Source organism: Protobothrops mucrosquamatus, unplaced genomic scaffold (genome assembly GCF_001527695.2).
Source record: "Protobothrops mucrosquamatus isolate PMUCROS unplaced genomic scaffold, P.Mucros_1.0 scaffold69, whole genome shotgun sequence".
Lineage (NCBI taxonomy): Eukaryota > Metazoa > Chordata > Lepidosauria > Squamata > Viperidae > Protobothrops > Protobothrops mucrosquamatus.
In genome coordinates, this window is record NW_015386447.1 from 1,346,969 (window position 1) to 1,369,249 (window position 22,281).

Sequence of the window (22,281 nt, forward strand, 5' to 3'; positions counted from 1 at the left end):
ACACTAAAAGAAGGTATGGGAGGATTGTTCTGAGAGTAATTATAGAAGAGCAGTGCAGAAATGATATATTCATACATGTCACAACAAAAAGATAGATTTTATTAATAATTAAGCAATAATTAAACTACAAGCAATAATTATACTACAAATTCATGCTAAGTACTGCAGAAGTTCCCATCTTTTTATATAAGAAAAAGAGTGCTGAAACAGACCAAAATTTTATCTGTCTCTCAACTAATTTTCAACACAGGTAGTCCACATTTACCAACTGCCTCCTTTAGCAACTGTTTGCAGTTAATGACAATGATGAAAAAGTAACTTTGTGACCAATCCTCACATTTATGAGCTTCACAGGTTTATAAATCAAAGGAAAGCTGAAGTAAGATTGTAATCCCAATTGTGGTTGCTAAACTAGGACTATCTGTGGATCCCAAAAGAAAATATGGAAACAATCTTCCTTGTTTGTCCTCTTTCAGAAATTGGAATGGAATACAGGAAGTTCTCAGTTTATAACTGGGACTGGAATTTTGGTTGTAAGTCACTGCGGTCGTAGGTTGAATCAACATGTGACCAGATCTAATTTTATGACCATTTTTAAATGGTCCTAAAGAGAGTCACTGTGGCCATTTAGCAAATCACATGGTCATTAACATGCTGTCATTCGTTTGAATCAACGTTCCCCAGAAACCAGCAAAAAAAGCAAAAGAAAAAGCAAATCATGATCAGATGACTGTGGGACACTGCAATTGGATATAAATGTGAGCCAATGCCAAACATCCAAGTTGCAATCATGTGGCCGAAAGGGTGTGCGCGCAACATTTTGTGACAGTCAGAAATGTATTATAAGCCATAAGAGTAGTAACTTTGGACTGTCTTTATACAAATGGTCGTAAATTGAGGACTACCTGTATACTGCTTCAGAACTTAAGATTCCATTTACTTTTCATAAGGCTATAATTACTGTGAGATAAATAAAAATATTGGGGATGGGGAAACGGAACTTGATGGCTTTCTGTTGAGAACCACAATTCTATGTTAGTCAACTTCTCTACTATCACACCATTGCTCAGTTTGTCAGAAGACACTTATGTGAGCATGAAATAACCTAAAAAACCGAAAGCCAACAATTATAGCAATTTGGTATTCAGATCAATAATACACCACTAACAATAATAGCAACTACTATAGTAATAATAATACATACTGTAAGGGACACATTCATATTGCACTTCCAAGTACTTGTATGTTCCTGGACAAGGGTCAGGAAACACATCTGGGCCAGCAACCACTGCACATTGGGTCCGGTTGCTACACCTGAAAAATGAAAATAAAAATCAGATTAAAAATTGGAGTAACATAGATAATGATTCCAAAGCGTAGGAACATCCAGGCTAATATTTCATTTAATTCAAAAATATTATGACTGCAGTACTTTAGAAAGTTACAGCCTTTTTCAAGACAAGCTTGGTTCCTGGTGACTTCAGATATGTGTCCATGGATTTTTCTTGGCAGTAATGCTGCCATCTGTTAAAAGCAGAATATCTATCTGTCTGTCTATCATCTACCTACCTATCTATCTATCTATCTATCTATCTATCTATCTATCTATCTATCTATCTATCTATCTATCTATCTATCTATCTATCTATCTACCTACCTACCTACCTACCTACCTACCTACCTACCTACCTACCTACTTACCCATCCACTTACCCACCCACCCATCCATCCATCTATCCATCCATGAAAGCTGCCCGATACAATGAAACAAGAATCAATATTATAATTGACATATTGAAATAACAATAATAATAATATAAAAACGTATGTCTAGAACAGGAAATCTCCACTATTGTATTGATTTTAAACAATTATTTAGTTTTTCTAGTAAAAGTACCTAAACTGATGGCAAAAAAGTTTACCTTAAATATATCTAGATCTAGATCTATATCTATATCTAGATAGACATAAATATATAAAATAATATATTGAAATACCAGTTCAGAACACCGAAAGCTAATTAACAAAACACTTAGTAAAATACGAGTTATTATTTTATGCCTGGAAAACAGAGCTATAGATAGAATCAAGATATTTAGGGCCTTAATAGTTATGCTTCAGATCATACTAGTAATTAATCAGCTGGAATAAGAATAATAAAGTGATGGCCCAAGGTGACCAGTTGGCTTTGTGCCAAAGTGGGAGTAGAACTCATAGTTTCCAAGTTTCTAACCTGATGCCTTAAACACTACACCAAACTGCCTCTCTAATAACCTAAAGGGTATCCTAGAGGACAGTGGTCCCCAACCTTTTCACTTAATTCACAATTCACTTAGCAGCTGTCTTGCTTAGCAACAGAAATTTGGGGCTACACTGTGGTTGTAAGTTGAGGACTACCTGGATTTGAAGAATGTTTACATTCCCTGCAAAAACAAGTATTTTTATAAATATCTCAATGCAATTCCATTTTGAAGTTACACTGTGTATACCCTAGTTATTAAATGGCCCACTGATTATTGAATGTCTATAAATTATGGTTTAGTACATTTTTACAGCTAAATATCTCACTGTATTTCATAGTTTTAGTGAGTTATGACCTTGATTTATGGACTCAAAGTGAGTAATAAGTTTTTTATTTTTCTGCTAACTGCCAATCTTATAAATTTTTTACTACTATTTCTGTAACACTTACCTACCGTAATAATTTACATAATTATATACATTATATATCATATACATACATACTTTATATGAGAAAGTGTGTGTGTATACACACACACACACATACATACACACACACACACACACACTCATAAAATCCTTATTTACTAAAATGTTTTGAAATAGCAACAACTCCACAAACAAATCTGTCTCTCAACATATCCTAGGCAACATTTCCAAAAAATGTGATAAAAGTACATCAGTAAAGTTTTTTTGATCAACTGTAATACTACTTTTCTTTCTTTTTCTGTCAAGGAATTTAAAATATTTCACTATTGTAGTTGCTTTTGAATTAATTTGCATAGATAAGAATGTACAGTAAGTATTTCAGCAACATAGGTCTCAAAAAGTGTAAGTTTAACTAAAACATATAAATAGAAATGTTTCCTTTTCCTTCTCTATATATTAGTTATTTCATCTCCCAGAAAACTGAGAAACTTTATGTGCAAATTGATTTTTTGTGCACAGCTTTACTCAAGACACTGATCTTTGTAAAAAACACATGTTATTGCTAGTCCCCTATCTCAGTTCCTCAGTTTTTCCAAAAAAATGACATAATAAGCTTTTATTTTTTCTTTGATGTATAATTGCAGTTTATATTATATTTTCTATTGTGTCAGAAAATAAGTAGCATTTTGTTTATCTGTAATATGAACAAAGAATATATTTATTTGTCTGAAATCTGAAAAGGTATAATAAGCAGGCAATTCAAGGGTTCTGTTAAGTTATTTATTTATTGGAATGTATTAGTAGTGGTATTTTTATCATAATTTATGATTACTCCTTTTAAAACCAATGTAGTTAATCAATGCATGTAGGAAACACATCACAATAGTAATGGGGAACTTTAACTAACCTGATATCAACTGGGAGACAAACTCTGCAACAAGTGGGAGATCAAACAGGTTCCTGACCCACCTAGCTGACAACGTCATCACCCAAAAGGTAGGGGAGGCAACTAACTATACTGGACCTTATTCTTACCAACAGCAAAGAAGTGATAGAGGGAATTGAACTTGCAGGAACTTTAGGGAAGAGTGACCAGGTCGTATTAGAATTCAATATAAAGCAGACACAAGCAACAGAAGATAATCAAACCAGTGTCTTCGGCTTTAAAAGAGCTGATTTTAACAAAATCAGAGAAAGCATGGGAAGGATTACATGGATGAAAATCTGAAAGGGGAAATCAACTCAACAAGCTTGGAAAACTCTGAAAAATACAATTATAAAAGCCAAGTCCAGTTCAATACCACTAAAAAAGAAAAAAAAGAAAACCAAGAAAAACCAGCATGATAACATAAAGAACTCTCAGACCAATGGAGAGAGAGAAAAAAAGGATAAGTACAAAAAATGGAAAGAAGGACACATGACTAAGGCAACAATAGCCCAAACCTGCAAAGATGAAGTTAGGAAAGCTAAGGCTTCGAACAAAGTAAGGCAACAAATGTTAAAAACAATAAAAGCAATTTATTTCAACACATAAAAAACAAGACTGGAAAAGAGCTGATGTAGTTTCCATCTTCAAAAAAAAAAAAGAGATCCAGGAAATTACAGACCACAATCAGCCTGACATAATACTTGGGAAGATCTTGAAAAAGATAATCAAGCAACAAATCTGTGAACACTTACAAGCAAACAAAGTTATAACCAGTAGCCAACATGGTTCGTGAAAAAAGGATCATGCCAAATGAAATCATTCGGTTTCGCTCCGCTGGGGGACTCTGGAAAGGGTCAAAAGTTGCCCTGTAGGGGTGATGAGCAAGGAGGGGACCCCCGCTTAATCAGAGGAGGGCAGCAGCCCTTCCGCTCGATCCAGGGCAGCCCTCCAAACCGGCAGAGGAAAGACTGGCCATAGTAATATGGCTCGTCACTAGGCTGCAGACAGTTGAAGTCAAACTCACCACCTAGCACTTCAAAAGCAACGCAGATGAAACTGGGTGAGATCCGATCTTCTCTTTATCCTAAGTATTTTTTTCCCTGTAAAAGCTGCCCAAAGTATCTTTCCCCCTGTGAGGAGAGAGGGAAGGGAATTTCTATCCTACCCTCTAAGAATAGCGGCGACTGACTATCCAGGGGAATTAAAACACTAAAAGAACAATTTTAATCTAGTTGGATTTATATGTTCCTGAAACTTGGGGACCAAAAATTTTCTTATTTTTATTGGAGACTTTTGCTTTTATCTACACAAAAGAAATAAAATTGGAAAAAGGATTATAAAAACTTTGGACTTAAAAAACTTTAAACAGCATTGGTGACATCTTGTGGTGAGGTTTGGTATTACAACTTGGTATTTCCTAAAAGAGACTTGGTTCAAAGCCCAGACTTTAGATAAGACTCTTTTGACCATGGCACCACCTGTGAGAAACTCAGCTGTAAAGAGAACAGCTGGGTGGCATAACTGGCCTATTTGAACTATGAATGTAAACCTGTATTGACTTTCAGAGTTATATGTGGGGAACTGCCTTCCTATCTCTTTATTTGAGGAATACTGGTTACTATATGAGATGATGAAAGACCTTTGACTATAAAATCTTGCTTGACAAACGACTTCTACTATAAAGACTATCTATAAAAACATGAAAGAGAGGTCCCATACCTAATTATAAAAATATTTTTAACGTCTGATTTTAAAGTCCTCAATTTAACACATTATTAAAAGAATATGGATGAAGACCAGGAAAAGATCCTTTCCACATTGAAAGCAATACATGAAATCATTCTTTCAGCTTGTGATAAAATAAGACCTAACATAAAAGAACAAGATGCCAGCTTAGATACACAAACCCAAACTTTGACTACAACCAAAGAACTAACAACGCAGAAGACAACAGAAGAAGTGGAACAATCAAATATTAAGACGGAGGACTCAACCGACCAACAAATACTGTTAATGGAAAATCCAGAAAAAGGAGTGACAACACTGAAAATGGAAAAGACTTTCTATATAAATCAGAAGAAATTTGAGAAAGAAGAAGAACACATTGAATGGAAGATAAACATATCAGGGCAATAATGGGAATTGGAATAATAGGGAGACAACTTAATGAATACAAATGCGCTAGCCCTTCCAAAAAAATGGCAATTAAATGGTCACCTTTATTTCAAATTATATAATAATAAAGGGAGATCTATTTGACAATCTAAAAACACTGATATGGAAGGCTAGTTGGCAAAGGAAGAAAGCCAGAATAAGGTTGAAGAAAATTGGGGTTTTGATTTATTAGAGGGGATTTCATATTATTAATTAGAGGGTTAAAGGGAGAAGTTGAGATAAGGGGAATTTTGGTCATTAGATTTAAAATATTTGGAAATTAGTTGAAAATAAGGATTTTTTCTGTTTAATATTTAAAAGTTAGACCTAAAAGAAAAAAATATTACAAATATGTTTGATTTATTGATTAACCCAGGCAATATATATAATGGTTTTGATTTATTAAAGGGGATATTGTATTATTAAATAGATGATTTAATATGGTGGGAAATAGATAACTTTTAGTAAATAGAACAAGACTATAGTCAAATAGATAAAATGTGTATTTTGAATATTAGATTCTGTTATGAATTGAGATAAGGGAAATTTTGGTTACCTAAAGCCTGAAAATTAAAAATATCAAAGGTTAAATTGGAATATTGATGGGAAATTAAAAATTGGGAAAAACTTAATAACAGGATATGGATTGTTTATGAAGATTGAATGTAAAAATTAATTAAGATATGTATAAGCTAAAAATTTATTGATAAATGTAATAATGATGTTTTTACTGAGTTGATATAATAAGAACTGTATTAGCTTAAATACGAGACATTAAACGTTAAGGGAAAAAGAGAGGAAATATTTGATGTTGTAACTTAAGGTTTGTACCAAGATTTTTATATGTTATCAAACTATTGATTAACCCAGCCACCATGTTGCTTTTTAAATACTTAAATGTAAAATTGGAAAATTAATAAAATATTATTTTAAAAAAGTGGGATAGACACCACCACCATCATGCTCAATATGAACTACATCCACATGGAAGTAAGTAAGCAACGGGGTACCCCAAGGTTCCATTTTGGGCCCAATACTCTTCAATATCTTCATAAACTATCTAGATGAGGAATAGAAGGGGAACTCATCAAATTTGCAGACGACACTAAGCTGGGAGGAATAGCCAACAGAAGACAAGCTCAAGTTCAAAAAAGATCTTGACAATCTTGAACACTGGGCCCTATCTAACAAAATAAAATTCAACGGAGATAAAAGTAAGGTTTTATACTTAGGCAAGAAAAATCAACTGTATAGGTAGAGGCTAGGTGAAACTTGGCTTAATGCCAGTAATTGTGAGAGAGATCTTGGAGTCCTAGTGGACAATCACTTCAATATGAGCCAACAATGTGTGGAAGCAGCCAAAAAAGCCAGTGCAATCCCAGGCTGCATTAATAGAGGCATAGAATCAAGATTGTGTGAAGTTCTAGTACCACTTTATAAAGCCTTAATAAGACCACACTTGGAATACTGCATCCAGTTCTAGTCACCATAAAAGATGTTGAGACTCTGGAAAGAATGCAGAGAACAGCAACAAGAATGATTAAGGAGCTGGAAGCTAAAACATATGAAGAATGGTTGCAGGAATTGGGTATGTCTAGTCTAATGGAAAAAAAAGGACTAGGGGTGACATGACAGCAATGTTCCAATATTTGATCCTACAAAGAAAAGGGGGTCAAACTATTTTCCAAAGCACAAAAAGGCAAGATGAGAAACAATGGATGGAAACTAACCAAGGAGAGAAGCAACCTAAGCAGAAATTCCCTAATGGTGAACGCAATCAATCAGTGGAACAGTTTGCCTTCAGAAATTGTGGGTGCTCCATCACTGGAGGCTTTCAAAAGGAGAGTGGACAACCATTTTCCTGAAATGGTATAGGGTCTCCTGCTCAAGCAGGGGGTTGGACTAGAAGCCCTCCAAGGTCTCTTCCTCCAATTCTATGTTCTAAAACATCTATAGCATAAAAAAACCCAAGAATTTATTTATTTTTACTTATTATACTCTGCCATCCAATAAATCTTCAACTTCATCCAGATGCTCCGACTCTACCCCGAATTAAGGTATTACAGGGTCATAAAAAGGGAGGTTTTTTAATACTCTGCCATCATTTCCATAAGATATTCAAGGAAAGAGAGAGCTGTGTTAGATTTAATTGGTTTGACACCTAACTTGCACTAACTGCAATGTTTTACTAACTGGCTATTCTAACATGATGTTCTACAGCAGGGGTGTCAAACTGCCGGAAGCCGCACCCACCCTATTGCCGGCAATGGCAAAACTCTCCCGATATGTTGTGCGACGTCACGTGACGTTGTGGGTTTGACATGTCTGTTCTACAGTCAGAGTGGTGAAAAGATTATTTTCTGCTAGGTTATTTTCCACTGTTTCTTATTTATGGTACTTGAGAGATGAGATGAGTCATAATAGTCTTATGATGCTAATGCAGTCACAACAGTCTAAGGACACTAATGCATTCCAGGGTTCTCTTTATTTTTTATCAAATTTGTTTTCAATAGACAACTCATCTGAGTTTTAGTTTTAGCAGAAACATATCTTTCTATATTAATTTCATTCCTTTAGCAGACTAAACAATAAAACTAGTAAAATTTTCTGTATGTATTAAGTAGAACTTCTAAAAATATAAGCATTGATAGCATATACATTCTCACATACTTTTTATATTTTGCATATAGAAATGATTGAAGCTTCTGGGAGAAACACTTTTTGCAATTTGATCTGTAAGATCCATTTTAAACGGTGAAGGGTTTTGCAAAACAATCTTCTCTGTTATTTTGTTTCCTAATCTGCAGCTGCCTTAGAGTAAATCAGTCATACAAAATGAGTTTTCTTTGCAATTAATGCCAAGAAATCAAGGCTTTCAGCAGATAATCCCAGGATTTACATATGGTTCAATCAGTCATCAGCTGTAGTTTGTGAGATGGCTTGTTTGGCCTGGGGTCCAATTGGATCAGTAATAGTACCTATTCTTATTTCTTCTGAAATCTTTATTGTGACATCCGTTGTCACTTTATTGGCTTTGTGTACCAGCTGCTCTTAATTTGACTGAAATGAAAGGCAAGGCAAAAAATAAAATATAAGGAGAATACGAGTAAAAATTACAAAATTATTAAAGTTGAGAGAGAAAACCAGGTGAGCGCTAAGCAAGATACCTATAGAGCTATCTTAGAGAACATTCTTGGAACTACAATCTTAGAATAATTCTATCTGCACTAGTTGCATTCATGGCCAAATGCCCCCAATCTGGTACTTTTGTAGGTGATCCATTATAAGCAGCACAGTGTCATGTGAATGGGTTTCCTTGTATTAAGATAACAAATGTCTTGCTTCCAGCTGGACAAGCCAATCTTCACTTGCTGGAGAACTATACAATATAAAATTCTGCTAGCTGATCCATCTTATATTGAACCACATGACAGCTAAAGCACTTCCTAATGAGCACAGTCCCTGACTCAGAGAAGCACTTCACATTTATCTGTGTCACGAATCTGGTCTTGCATATCAATGTGACAGACTCAAAATAGCAGAGAATTTGTACAACAAAAATCAATTGATACAACAAAAATCAATTGATACAAAAATCAATTGATACAATGTAGCTGAAAGTGATTGCTTCAGTATTAGTGCACAAATAAGCAGGCAAGGGTCAGAGTCAATACATTAAGTTTAAAAAATAAATCTGAATGTCTCAACATCACAACTCCTAATTCTAAAAAAACCAGTTCTTCGGTTTGAACATTGGAAAGTTTCAAGAGATGATTTCTGATAATATGAAATGACTGTCTATTTTTGTAAGAGATAAATCTGATACTGAGTTATAGCAAATATAAGAATCACAGTAATCAGATACGCTTTCAGATTTCCACTACTATCTTTTCTCCCTCTCTTCCCCAATGAATAATAAATCTACATAGAATCCCACAGCATCAAATCCATACTTATCCATATCCAGCTGGCACTAGTATCACTTGTATTTGTTAGTTCATTCCACTGATGATTCATATCATTTTTAACTATAAAAACTATTTGTTTTCATACATAACTTTTGCTATCATAGCCAACAGCATCTTTTACATATCTCTGTTTTTTTCCACGTTTTTCTACAAAATGAATCCTTTCCTGGGCAGGAACTGGACAAGAACATTTCCAAGATCCCTCCCAACAATATCACCCCATGATTCTACGATCTCCCAAAATATACAATTTTATATAATTGTGTACATGATTTTTAAGCCAAACAGCATCCTGAGATGGAATTATCATGTATAATGAATTGCATTTCCATTTATCTGGTGAGGGATTACCAGGGATTAGGTGGTTCACATTTGAAAAAAATCTAGCTACCCTAAATTAAGTTGCAAGTATGAAGCAAAAACTAGGCCTCATGAATCAAATAGGTGACATTAAATAAATATGTTCTTTCATGCCTACTCAAAATCAATTCCTAAGAGAATGAGGCCAAGGAATAAATGTACTGAGAAACAGTACATAGAGGAAAAAATGAAACTATGAATGGAGAACCTGGAATAAAAGGAAGCCAAGAACCAACAGGTCTCAGCCCACATCAAAGTCATTATAAGCTTGCACACAAAAACTCAGAGGGACAGAAAGTTATTTTATTTACAGCAACTCAAAACTGTAAAAAATGTTCTGTAGGTGGGGACACTGCTGAGAAACAACAGTGATTGAAAATGCTGATTATTCTTTTTCTGGTTTAGTAGAAATCACTTTAGCAGAAAAGTGATTTAAACAGACGTAAGTATATTGAAGGCATTCCTGATTGTTGAAGTATTTCAACACATTGATAACCATCTGGATGGAAAGAAAACGAGGTAGTTTCACTCCTCAACCTGAATCCTAAGTCTGTCCATCCATTTTAATACACACACATACACTATCCTGATAGAAGCTGAACAATGTGACAATATTCAGTCCCATTCCTCTGCTACCACATTTCTATCCATTAGCTAGGTTTTTTTTCCACTCTCTTCTATAAGAAGATACATAAAATTTTAAAAGTAGCAGCTAGGCCAGTGGTGGCGAACCTATGGCACGCGTGACAGAGGCGGCACTCAGAGCCCTCTCTGTTGGCACACGTGCCACCACCACCAGCAGCAGGTCCATCAGGTCACCACCACCGCCCAGAGCAGGAGCCCCACCCAGCACAAAGGAGGCGAAGCGGCCGACTAGCAAGCTCGAGTAGAGGTGGTAGAGCAGAGGTCACCAACCATTGTCGGTTGACGGACTGGAAGAAAAGGGAGGGGGAAGCATTTTACATGTGTGCATGCGCGCACGGGGCTGCGAGCATGCACGCACTGCAAATGGGGCAGGGCTAGTGCCTGCGTGATACTCATTAGCCCTGCCCCATTCTTACGTGTTGCAGCGCCTTGTATCTGCACCCTGCGGTGTGGCGGCATCCAGTTTTGCACCTTGCAGCATGGTGGCCCATTTTTATGCCCCCATTTTTTGCGTGCCAGAGGTGGCACTGAGAGGCGCCTCTCTGCCCCCCCTGGGGGCACAATGCTGATGCGGCCCTGGCACTTTGTAATAAATAAATGGGTTTTGGGTTGTGGTTTGGGTACTCAGTCTCTAAAAGGTTCGCCATCACTGAGCTAGGCTGACTCTTCCAATGAAATTACTTAATTCCCTCCTTATTCCCATTCTGGTTTTGTCTTGCTACTCCAAAAGCTTAATTTCATTGCTGCAATTACCATTTTCTGAGAACACATCACAGTTCTGCAGTGGGAGAAAGCTATTTCATCAGACTGAACACTTACTCAGAAAGAAGCCTCAATTATTTCAATAGTGTTTATTTCCTGCTAAGCATGGTTCTTGTTTGAACTGTCAGGAATGAAAATAAAATTATTTTATACTGAATCCTTAATTCCTTTATAAAGAATGTAGTGTAGTGCAGTGAAATACAGTGGTTAGTAAGAATTTTGAAGAAGGATTATACAAGGATTCTGAATTCTAACTTGAGTTTCTTGCAAGCAGGATCAGATAAACCCATTTGAGAGACTGGGAGTTGTGAGAGGTTTCTAAACTTGTGCAGATGTCATGTCTCCATCCCTCTTGGCAATGATTCAGAATACATTTTTATCCCTTGGGAGTGAGCTGATTCAGAATTATAATCACTGTTTTAGAAGAACAGATTAAAGATTGTTCTTAAAATAAATATGGAATTTTCTAGAAAATTAGCACTCTAATAAATTGTCAGTCTTCACTGACTTCATAAGTAAAATCAGGCTAGAGCTCATGAGGTCTTCCACATCTTTTGGATTTTCTCTCCCATAACCTGCAGATACCATGGAACTGGTAGTGCCAGCTAGGGGTTTTGGAAATCTAATATATCTGGAAGCTTGTGTTTGGAAGAGAATAAGGTAAGTACCTGAAATTGGTATCTTTCTTGCCAAATGCAAGATTAGACTTTTCACCTTTTGTTATGACTCCCAGGCTTTATGGTGGCTAAATAATTTGCTCTTTCATTACCTCAAAGCTGGAGGTTTTGGTTATCCAATGGGCATCCCAATATGGTCAGCTATACCTCCTTTAGTTGAAGTATTAATTCAGAACTGGATCATAGGAAAGAGATGGTGAAAAATCAATGGAAAGATTAGAGAGTGGGAGGCATTGTGTTCTGACATATTGTGAACTAGTAAAAAGTCTGAAGAAAAATAGAAGTCCACAGCATTCATTTACCATATGCTGAAAGCTTTCTTTAATGTATCCTTACCTTATCTCCCCTTCAGTTTAATTAAGGAGAAGGCAGTGTTTCTCTCTTGTATTCCATGCTTTTCCTTCTCCTCCCTCATTTCAAAGAAAGGATAAAACAGAGCTGGAAGGGACCTTGGAGGTCTTCTAGTCCAGCCCCCTGTGATGGAGCGCCCATGATTTCTGAAGACAAGCTGTTCCACTGGTTAATTGTCCTCACTGTCAGGAAATTACTCCTTAATTCCAGGTTGCTTCTCTCTTTGGTAAGTTTCCAACCATTGTTTCTTGTCCTGCCCTCTGGTGCTTTGGAGAATAATTTGAACCTCTCTTCTTTGTGGCAGCCCCTCAAATACTGGAATGCTGCTATCATATCATCCCTATTTCTTTTTTTCTTTAGACTAGTCAAACCCAAGTCCTGCAGTCTTTGACCATTTTAGTTGCTCTTCTCTGAACTTTTTTTCCCAAGGTCTCAACATCTTTTTTTGTAGTATGGTGACTGTTCTGGATCATAGATCCATTTAACCTTGTATAACTCTATGTTTACCATAACTCTATGTATCTTGTATAACTCTATGTATCCCTATGTAACAGGTCAAGGGCAGGGATTAGGGTCAGGGGCGGAGCTTCAAAGGCATCCCTGGACACTAGCCTGAGGGCAGTCCTTTGTTCTTTGACCATCTCATGCAGCCACACGGCTGCAGACTCCACGATCACCCCACCATGTGACGCTTGGGAGAAGAGGGGAAAATCTAATGTCAATTTACCTGTGGGACAAACAGATTGCTACTACCTATTTTGGATGTACCTCTACAAACTGTAAGTCTTTGTCTAGGATCCCCAGAATAAAAGCAATAAACCTGTTGTTCTTCTGAGTTATCTATCTGTTAAAGACTGGAATATAGGCATGTTTCCTGTCTAGAAACAGAATAGTAAATTGACAGATTAATTCTCCTCTGAGCTCCTGCAATAGCAATTTGATGAGATTAATTTTCCTCTGTTCTTCAAACTTTAAAGAAGTAAAGAAAAGTCTCTCATGCATGTGAAAGTAACTCAAGTTTCCAAGGACTGCCTGCAAAAGAAATGTCACTGTATCTGCTTGGCAGACAGCGTTTCAAAGAAGGTGTGATTCAGGGCATTGTATTGTTAATTTGCTGGTAAACACTGCAAGCCATTAAGCCTTGCATGGATCTCCGTTCAGGAGAGGAAAGCAGTTGCCATAGAAACCCCCCTTCCCTCTTCCTTTGCCAGCAGCTTAAACGTCCTGAGGCAATGAAGGGATGGCTTCAAAGATCATCTGTGAACCCAACTCAGCTTGCATGTTAGCGAAGGAGCCAGTGGTGTTGTTACTGCTTCAGTCAGCCTCGTTAGCACGTGAATTCAACTTGCTAAACTTAGAAAAATTGTTGTCTTTGTTTGATGCTTGGAAAGGGTGATTCTCCCCCTCCTTTCTGGCCCCAGCACGAACATTGTGACCATTTGCTCCCTCGGCAAAAGCAGGGCACATTCCTGGTCGTCAAGGAAGAAGGCAATTAGGTAATAAATCTCGTCATAAAACACAGCTCTGGCAAAGAGTCCAAACTCCCCCCTCCCTTTGGAATTTCAGCTATGCCATTAGAAAGAAGCCATATAAAGGCCCAATAGCAGGACAGCAGCGCCCCCTGGTGGCCTATCTGCACGTGGCACCTTGAAAAANTCACATTACAACAATTTGATAATTTAATTCAATCAAGCCTATACCACCACTAGAGCTTTCTTCCAGTTTTGAGTGTCACAGAAGAAGGACGCATAGCCATCAATCCTTGCCTATTATCACAAGCTGAATACCCAGTGTGTTCCAGCCTGCAACTTAACGACCAGGTGGGAGTTCATGCCTCTCAGTGGCCCCGCAGGTATGTGGTAATAGGAAGAATTTGGCTGACCTCTCTTCAGACGTCCCCTAGTGGTTAAAGGAGGAGCTGCACGCGAGCCTTTAATCACGCCCAGAGAAAGCCCTCTAGTGGACAAAGGGTGTTCCTTGAAAGAAGATCACCCCGGTAGCTGATACGCAGATAGCGACCCCTAGTGGTCGAAAAGTGAAGTTCATCCAATTTCCTTCAAATTAGCTAGGAACCACAGGACAACGCTCCCAGTGGCTCCTCCACCTACAGACAGCACCCCTGAAGCTGATACGCAGATAGCGACCCCTAGTGGTCGAAAAGTGAAGTTCATCCAATTTGCTTCTAAATAGCTAGGAACCACAGGACAACGCTCCCAGTGGCTCCTCCACCTACAGACAGCACCCCTGAAGCTGATACGCAGATAGCGACCCCTAGTGGTCGAAAAGTGAAGTTCATCCAATTTGCTTCTAAATAGCTAGGAACCACAGGAGAACGCTCCCAGCCACCTCCACCCACACACAGCACCTCTGACGCTGATCGGCAAGTAGCGACCCCTAGTGGTCAAAGACAGAAGTTCTTCAAATTTGCTTCAAAATAGCCGAGAACAACACTGAACCTATCCTAACCATGGCGGAGCGTCCCGCTGATTTAGATGAAGTGGTTCAACCAACCAGCCTAGTTGAGACACCCCAACCAGACGGCCAAGGAGAAGCGCCGCAAACAGCCTCCCTTGACCTGTACACAGAAGCTGAAGCTCATGCCTCAGTAAGACCAAAGACGTCTCAGAGTCACTATGATCTAAGACAACAAAGAAAGCCAACTGAAGCCATGCATGCAAACCTGTTGGAGAAATGGCACACCGTGCACAAGCGCCATGAAAGAGGCTGGGAGAAATGGCACAAACTCTACCTAGAGCAAAAGGAGGATCTCTCCCCCGAACGTGCTCACGCACTGGAAGAAGATAAGGAGGACGCCTTCACACAATGAATGGACTCCGAACGGCAACTCAAGGACATTCAGCAGCAATTAAGAGACTCAGAAGTCGACCGCGACATGCAAAGTCTTCGGTTACGGAACAAGGAACGCAAGAAGCTTCTAGAGAGCCCACAACGCCCTCCAGAATGCGAGCCTCGCCCGAGAGACAGACCGGTTGACAGGGCAGAGTCTGAAGTTTCCTGCCATTCACACGCACCGTCCCACCGGTCGCACGTGGCTCCATCCCACGCGTCTGGAAGGGCATCATCCTTTCGCCACATATCCAAGGCACACTCCAGCGTGTCTCAACAATCTCACCTCACAGGTGCCTCCCGCAATTCGAAAGCATCTTCTCGCCACAGCCGAACTTCCCAAATTTCACAAGACGAGCAAGCCATCAGAGATGCTAATGCTGCTGAAGCTGTTTTTCGCGTGGCACAAGAAGAGCAGCTGAAGAAGAAGGAATTGCAGGCGATGGAAATAGAAGACGCTCAAATGAAAGCCAAAAGAAAGGCCGACGCAGCTAAAAGAAAGGCTGATGCAGACGCGGAAGCGGTCAAAAGAGAGGCGGAAGCAGCTAAAATGAAGGCTGATGCAGAGGCGGAAGCAGCTAAAATGAAGGCTGATGCAGAGGCGGAAGCAGCTAAAATGAAGGCTGATGCAGAAGCGGAAGCAGCTAAAAGAGAAGCTGAAGCAGAAGCTGAAGCAGAAGCCGAAGCAGATATAAGGAAGGCCAAAATGAAGGCCATTCAAGATGAGCTTGAGTTCATAAGAAGCAAACGAGACGTGGCAGACAAAGTGGCAAGGGCACAAGGCCTCCGGAGAACACTCCAGGAGCCCACCTTCTTGTCCAATAGGGAACAACTGGAGAACGAAAAACGACGTAGCAGAGTACAGGCCTACATGGATAACCAAAGCGTGTTCCAACGTGAACAGGTGAGACCACAGCCAGCCACAAGCCCCCCAAGACTGAGTAGACGAACAGAAGAATCTCAGCAGCCAGATGTGCCAGTCAGCCACAGGGTTGATGTCACGACAACTAGGCCACGAGATCTTCCCATCGTTGCTTCCTCACTGAACCCACCGAACCATACCTTTGATGGCAACCGGATGGGTCCACCAGCAATGGCTATGGCTACACAGAGGCCAGCCCCACGAGATCTTCCCATCGTTGCTGCCCCATTGAACCCGCCGAACCATACCTTTGATGGCAACTGGAGGGGTCCACCAGCAACGGCAACGGTAACGGCAACGGTTATACAGTGGGGAGCGGAACAAGATCTTTCCACCGTTGTAGCCCCACGGAACCCGCCGGAACTCGGATGGGCCATAGGAGGGACAGTTTGTGTTGACCAAACGCAAATCCCAACCCACGTGAGCATATCAAACACCTCCATTCCCAGTAATGGAACAGCACCTCACCTAAAACCACACCTAGAACACTGCGCGCTTGTGACAACCAAACCTGCTTTGGAAGCAACAGTGTTCCAGACAAGCAAAAATCACAACAACTTAGCCTTGTCCATAGAGGACAAACAAGACAAACAACGTCTGCAAGACCGGGAGTCATGGAGTTTACTTCCAAGATGTCCCAAGAGTATGCAAGTGCAGTGCACGTATGTTTCCAGCTCACCCGCCACAGTGCAGAAGAAAGAATTGTACACTTCCTTAGATGTGCCAACGAAGGCAAATGCAGTCTTAAGATGTGTCACAATCTACAGCGGGGAGAGCCACACTTACGTCACATTGTTTACAACCATAAGATGCATCAGAGTCTACAGCGGGGAGAGCTGCAGTTTCGGTGTCTTCTTTGGAAAAGCGAGACTAACAATACATGAAGGCCACACCGTACCAAGGTTAGTACTATGTGGTACTACTTTGGCTGCAAAGCTCACCAACTTGACAGCGAAGACGCTGCGCCTTGAACTACAGTCTACCACCTTCTACGCAGACAGCAAGGAGATGTCAAGCTACATCTACGAACAAAGCAGACATTTCTACGTTTATGTAGGCAATAGAATGAAGAGTGTTGAAACATCTTTGAGCCCTGAACAATGGCAACATGTGCCAACAGGCAACAACCAAGTGAAGTGGCCCAACCTTGCCACACAGTTAACAGAATTGACCTGGCTAGAAAGTCCTGAGTTCTTGGTCTGTCCAAATAGACAAACGGCTCAACGCGCCAACCTTCAACTTCAGGCACCCAGTAAACATCAACCAATCCGCTACAAACCCCTGACTAAGCGGAAGCACCTGAGATTAGGCATAGTTCTGATCATCTTGATCACTTGTCTTAGCATCCCAAGAATGAACTTTATAGGAGTCTGCAAGGACTTAAATACTATTGAAGACATTTGCCATGACCCAGTGATTGACAAATGCCTGACGGCCAAAAATTGCCTTCCCCATACAGCTCACATGGGCGAAGCACGCATAGGCGAAGTGTGGGAGCACATGATTGGTGCACCCCGCGAAATCATGGACTCTATGTCGTTAAAGACACCCACACCCACACATGAAGTCCTCACTACCCTGATGACAACAGTAGCAGCCATCCTCAATGCTCCATCGGTGGTTCCAGATACCTCGGTTCCTGAGTATCCTGAGTCTTCTGCAGGTGCTGTTGTTCCTGATTCTTCAGTTCCAGCTGTTCCTGAGTTTCCAGATGTTCCTGAGCATCCAGCTGTTCCTGAGTATCCAGCTGTTCCTGGGTTTCCAGACCCAGCTGTTCCTGTGCTTCCAGACCCAGATGTTCCTGTGTTTCCAGACCCAGCTGTTCCTGTTTTTCCAGGTTCTTCAGTTCCTGAGTATCCTGTGAATCCACTTCCCTTTGTTCCTGAGAAGCTTTGGGTCCCAGTTTTTCTGTTCCAGATTTGGTTCCAGTTTCCTTTACAGGAAGAAGTCCTTGTCTCACTTGGAGACAAGAACGCATACCAGAACTATTGGCCCAAGGGACTTGCACACCGGGCCCACCCAGCTGATGAACTACTTTGCCAAGCTGACTTTCAGATTGTGAAGCCACGTGAGTCAGGTCGTGACTCAAAGACACTTGTACCAGGCTGATCTCCGATTTGGCACCGTAGCTGATGAAGACTGAACCAGAAGATGAAACCTCAAATGATGTATTGTGTTTATGCATTGTTTGATGTAATTTTTTGCATAATTGTGCATGCTTTATATTTACCAATAGTTATGCATGTTTTGATACCAAGTTTTTTACCTATGTAGTCACAAGTTAGTCAACATTGAGTACTGTATACTTTAATGCTATATCTTTAGTTTTTTCTTCATATTCAGTTAGTAAGTAGTGGAAATATTAATTTCCAAGCGGGGAGTGTTCTGGATCATAGATCCATTTAACCTTGTATAACTCTATGTTTACCATAACTCTATGTATCTTGTATAACTCTATGTATCCCTATGTAACAGGTCAAGGGGAGGGATTAGGGTCAGGGGTGGAGCTTCAAAGGCATCCCTGGACACTAGCCTGAGGGCAGTCCTTTGTTCTTTGACCATCTCATGCAGCCACACGGCTGCAGACTCCACGATCACCCCACCATGTGACGCTTGGGAGAAGAGGGGAAAATCTAATGTCAATTTACCTGTGGGACAAACAGATTGCTACTACCTATTTTGGATGTACCTCTACAAACTGTAAGTCTTTGTCTAGGATCCCCAGAATAAAAGCAATAAACCTGTTGTTCTTCTGAGTTATCTATCTGTTAAAGACTGGAATATAGGCATGTTTCCTGTCTAGAAACAGAATAGTGACCAAAATTGGCTGCAGTATTCCAGGTGTGGTCTTACTAGGGTTTTATAAAGCAGTACTAATACTTCACGTGATTTTGATTTTGTGCCTCTGTTTATACAACCCAGGATTGTTTTAGCTTTTTGGGCTGCTGCTGCACACTGCTGGCTCATAGTCAAGTGATTGTCCACTAGGAGTCCAAGGTCCCTCTCACATTTACTGTTTTTGAGCCAGGTCTCGCCTAATCTGTACGTATACCTTTGATTTTTCCTACCTAAATGTAAAACTTTGCTTTTCTCCACATTAAAATTCATTTTGTTGGATAGGGCCCATTGTTCAAGTCTGTCAAGATCTTTTTGGATCCTGAGCTTCTCTTCTGGGGTGTTGGCTATTCCTACCAGTTTAGTGTCATCTGTAAATTTGATGAGTTCCTCTTCTATTTCTTCATCTAAGTAATTAATGAAGATATTGAAGAGGACTGGGCCTAAGATAGAGCCTTGTGGTACCCCGCTGCTTACTTCTCTCCATGTGGATGTAGTACCACTGAGGCAGTTTGGTTCACTTTAGAAAACATTTAAAATATTTCTGAGCAACATGAATGAAGATTAAAATGGACCAGCAGACAGGTGAATTTTTACATGATTATTTATCATATATTATTGAAAACAAAACAAAACAAAAATATCTTGCAGCCCGGATGCCAACTATGTCTACAAATCAAAACCAAGAAAAATGCCTTATTTGAGAACAGGAGCTACTACCATGACAGTTATATATCTTCTATCAACTACACACAGCTGCTATGATTCTGAGGATAATGATGTGCATTTTGCTGGCAGGGTTTTGTACTAATGTTGAAGCTTATATAGTAGCTTTACTACTGGGACTCACTTGGCACAGAGTTATTCACTGTCTTACTTCAAAAGGAGTCCTTATTACTTTGAAACAGAAATTATTTGGGTTTGTGCTAAGGTTCTCAGAAGCCACAATAAAATGAGCAGTTAAAAACATGAAAACAAACATTGTTCTGACAGAAAAAAAACTGTTCTAGGTTTACATACCCACACCATTACAGCAGAGACAAGAAGCTTTTCTCTTTTGAATGGGGAGTAGTTTGAAAAGGCACAATGTTACAGAGCTAAGATAATCCACAAAAATGCAGATCTCTTTTGTGAGACAGGAACAAGTACAGTATATTAAGAGAAAAAGCTCTGAGGCAAGCATTGCCCAAGAAAGCAGCAAACTTTGAAAATGATTTAGAGTCTTTGCAAGAGTAGCATCACTTTGCTAGTCCTAACAGCCCTTCCATTATTTTCCTGGCTTCCACACGAGCCCAAAACTATTACGCTGCTTCTTTAAGAGTTGCATTAAAGATACACTGATGCAATGATTGGATTCATTAAGGCACTGGCATCTTCCCCCGGCTTGTATGGAAGCCTGGAAAAAGATCTGTCTGTTTTAATCAATAGCCGAAACATGTGCTTACCCAAGGTGGAAATAACTTCTTTCAAATCCTGTTTAGAGCATCCAGAGCCCTGTTGCCTAAAATTAACTCAGGACAGAGAAGAAAAGGAGGCAATAAGTATTCTATCTGCCAAACAAAGCAACCCATTTGCCAGATTTTGTTGCTTTCATCAAAATGGCAAAAGCAACATCAGGTCATCCAGTTCCACCATTTCTGTATATATATGTGGTGTCATGACAGACATACAAAAGGAGTGGAGCTTGTGTCACAGCAGCATACTGCTCCTGCTGCTGCTTCATTCTGCCTTCTTGCCCGGATCTGGGGATGCCACTGAAGTTATCCATTATAGTGAAAGCATTTAAATGTCAATTTTGAGTTCACTGAAACTATTTCAGGACAATGCTCTTAAAAACCCCTCTATCAAATTTATCCAGGAGTACCTACTTCAAAGTATCTAATTTTCTAATTCTTCCTGTCAGTGCACATAATATTCCTTCCTAATTAGAAAATAATGATAACAACAACACACTAACAAATGCAGGACCAGCCAGAAGCATGCAATGGTTAGGAGGATGTTATTTATATTCATTTTCAAATAGTTAAGTTACAATTGTACACATCAACTCAGCTTGGTTTCAAAGTGAGAGGGAAATCCAGGGAGTTAACAATCTCTTACAGTCATCATGGCTGTAAAGCCTGAAAGCAGGAAATTGAATCAAATATGACAAATTGCTGGCAATGATTCCAGGAGCTATCAGAGTGAATACGCCCCTTGATAGGAATGATCAAAACAAGACAGTCAGATGTAGTATGTTTTACACAAGATTTTTAAAGAGAAAACAGAACATTTGTATTGCTTGTCAGAAGATCTTTTTATACAGTAAGATCAAAACTGAGCATCTTGCAGTTCAGTTTTGGTCCAGCTTGTCTCGTGGTGCCAAGCGTTTCATGTCTCCTTGCTGGTCTACAATACACATCTGTCACCATACTAAATATTACTGTGACAGTAAAACCTCCAGAATGCGTAATAACTCTTATACATATAATTTAAGAACCCAACCATTCCTATTCAATTGCATGGATATTGATCAACCAAACCCCGGCTTTTTTTTAAATCAGGAACTCTGGCATGATTGGGGGCTCTGTTGAGCTCTGTCCATGAGCCACCTTTGAATCTCCTAGTATAATTTCTTCCTGTGCTCTTACACCTCAGCTACAAAATTTTCTAAACCAAAAATCTAACCAATGTGCCAGATAGTCTCCTGTTGTTGCTTGGTTACTGCTTCAGTCTTCTATTAAAGGAGAGAATTCCTATATTCCTATTCCTATATTCTTCAGTCAAGAAGGGGCTTTATTGTTTATTTATGGCGTTTTCTTTGTTAGGTAAGTATATTTTAATGTTTATACATTTTATCATACAATAAAAGACACATATTTGGTATCCCTCTTTCTAGGATTGGAAAGCAGAGGTTATTTAACCAACATAAAGCACGCTCATATTTCAGATGCTTCATCAGCATTCATATAAATTTCAGAGGTTAAGAACTTATTTAAAGTCATATAAATGAATAATGAAATATATCTATGCAGAAAGAAATGATCTAATGCTTGTTCTTTGTTTTTGTACTTGGAGTTCCTGTCTTAAGTTTGATTCACTGTTATTTTCTATTTTCAGGTCTGTATTATTTTTAAAAATATTGTATTTCTACATGTTTGTTCTTCAAAGTACTTACCTCAT

The 22,281-nt window shown here is 39.3% G+C and overlaps 1 protein-coding gene across 3 annotated transcripts in view; it reads right to left on the reverse strand.

Moving 5' to 3' along the window:
- The window catches only part of ADGRL3 (adhesion G protein-coupled receptor L3), a 410,528-nt gene that overhangs the window by 347,423 nt on the left and 40,824 nt on the right, over positions 1–22,281 (reverse strand). For all 3 annotated transcript variants that reach the window (XM_029283374.1, XM_015812132.1, XM_029283375.1), the window contains one exon: positions 1,205–1,314. In XM_029283374.1, the coding sequence (XP_029139207.1) occupies positions 1,205–1,314 (110 nt within the window). The remainder of the gene's footprint in view (positions 1–1,204; positions 1,315–22,281) is intronic.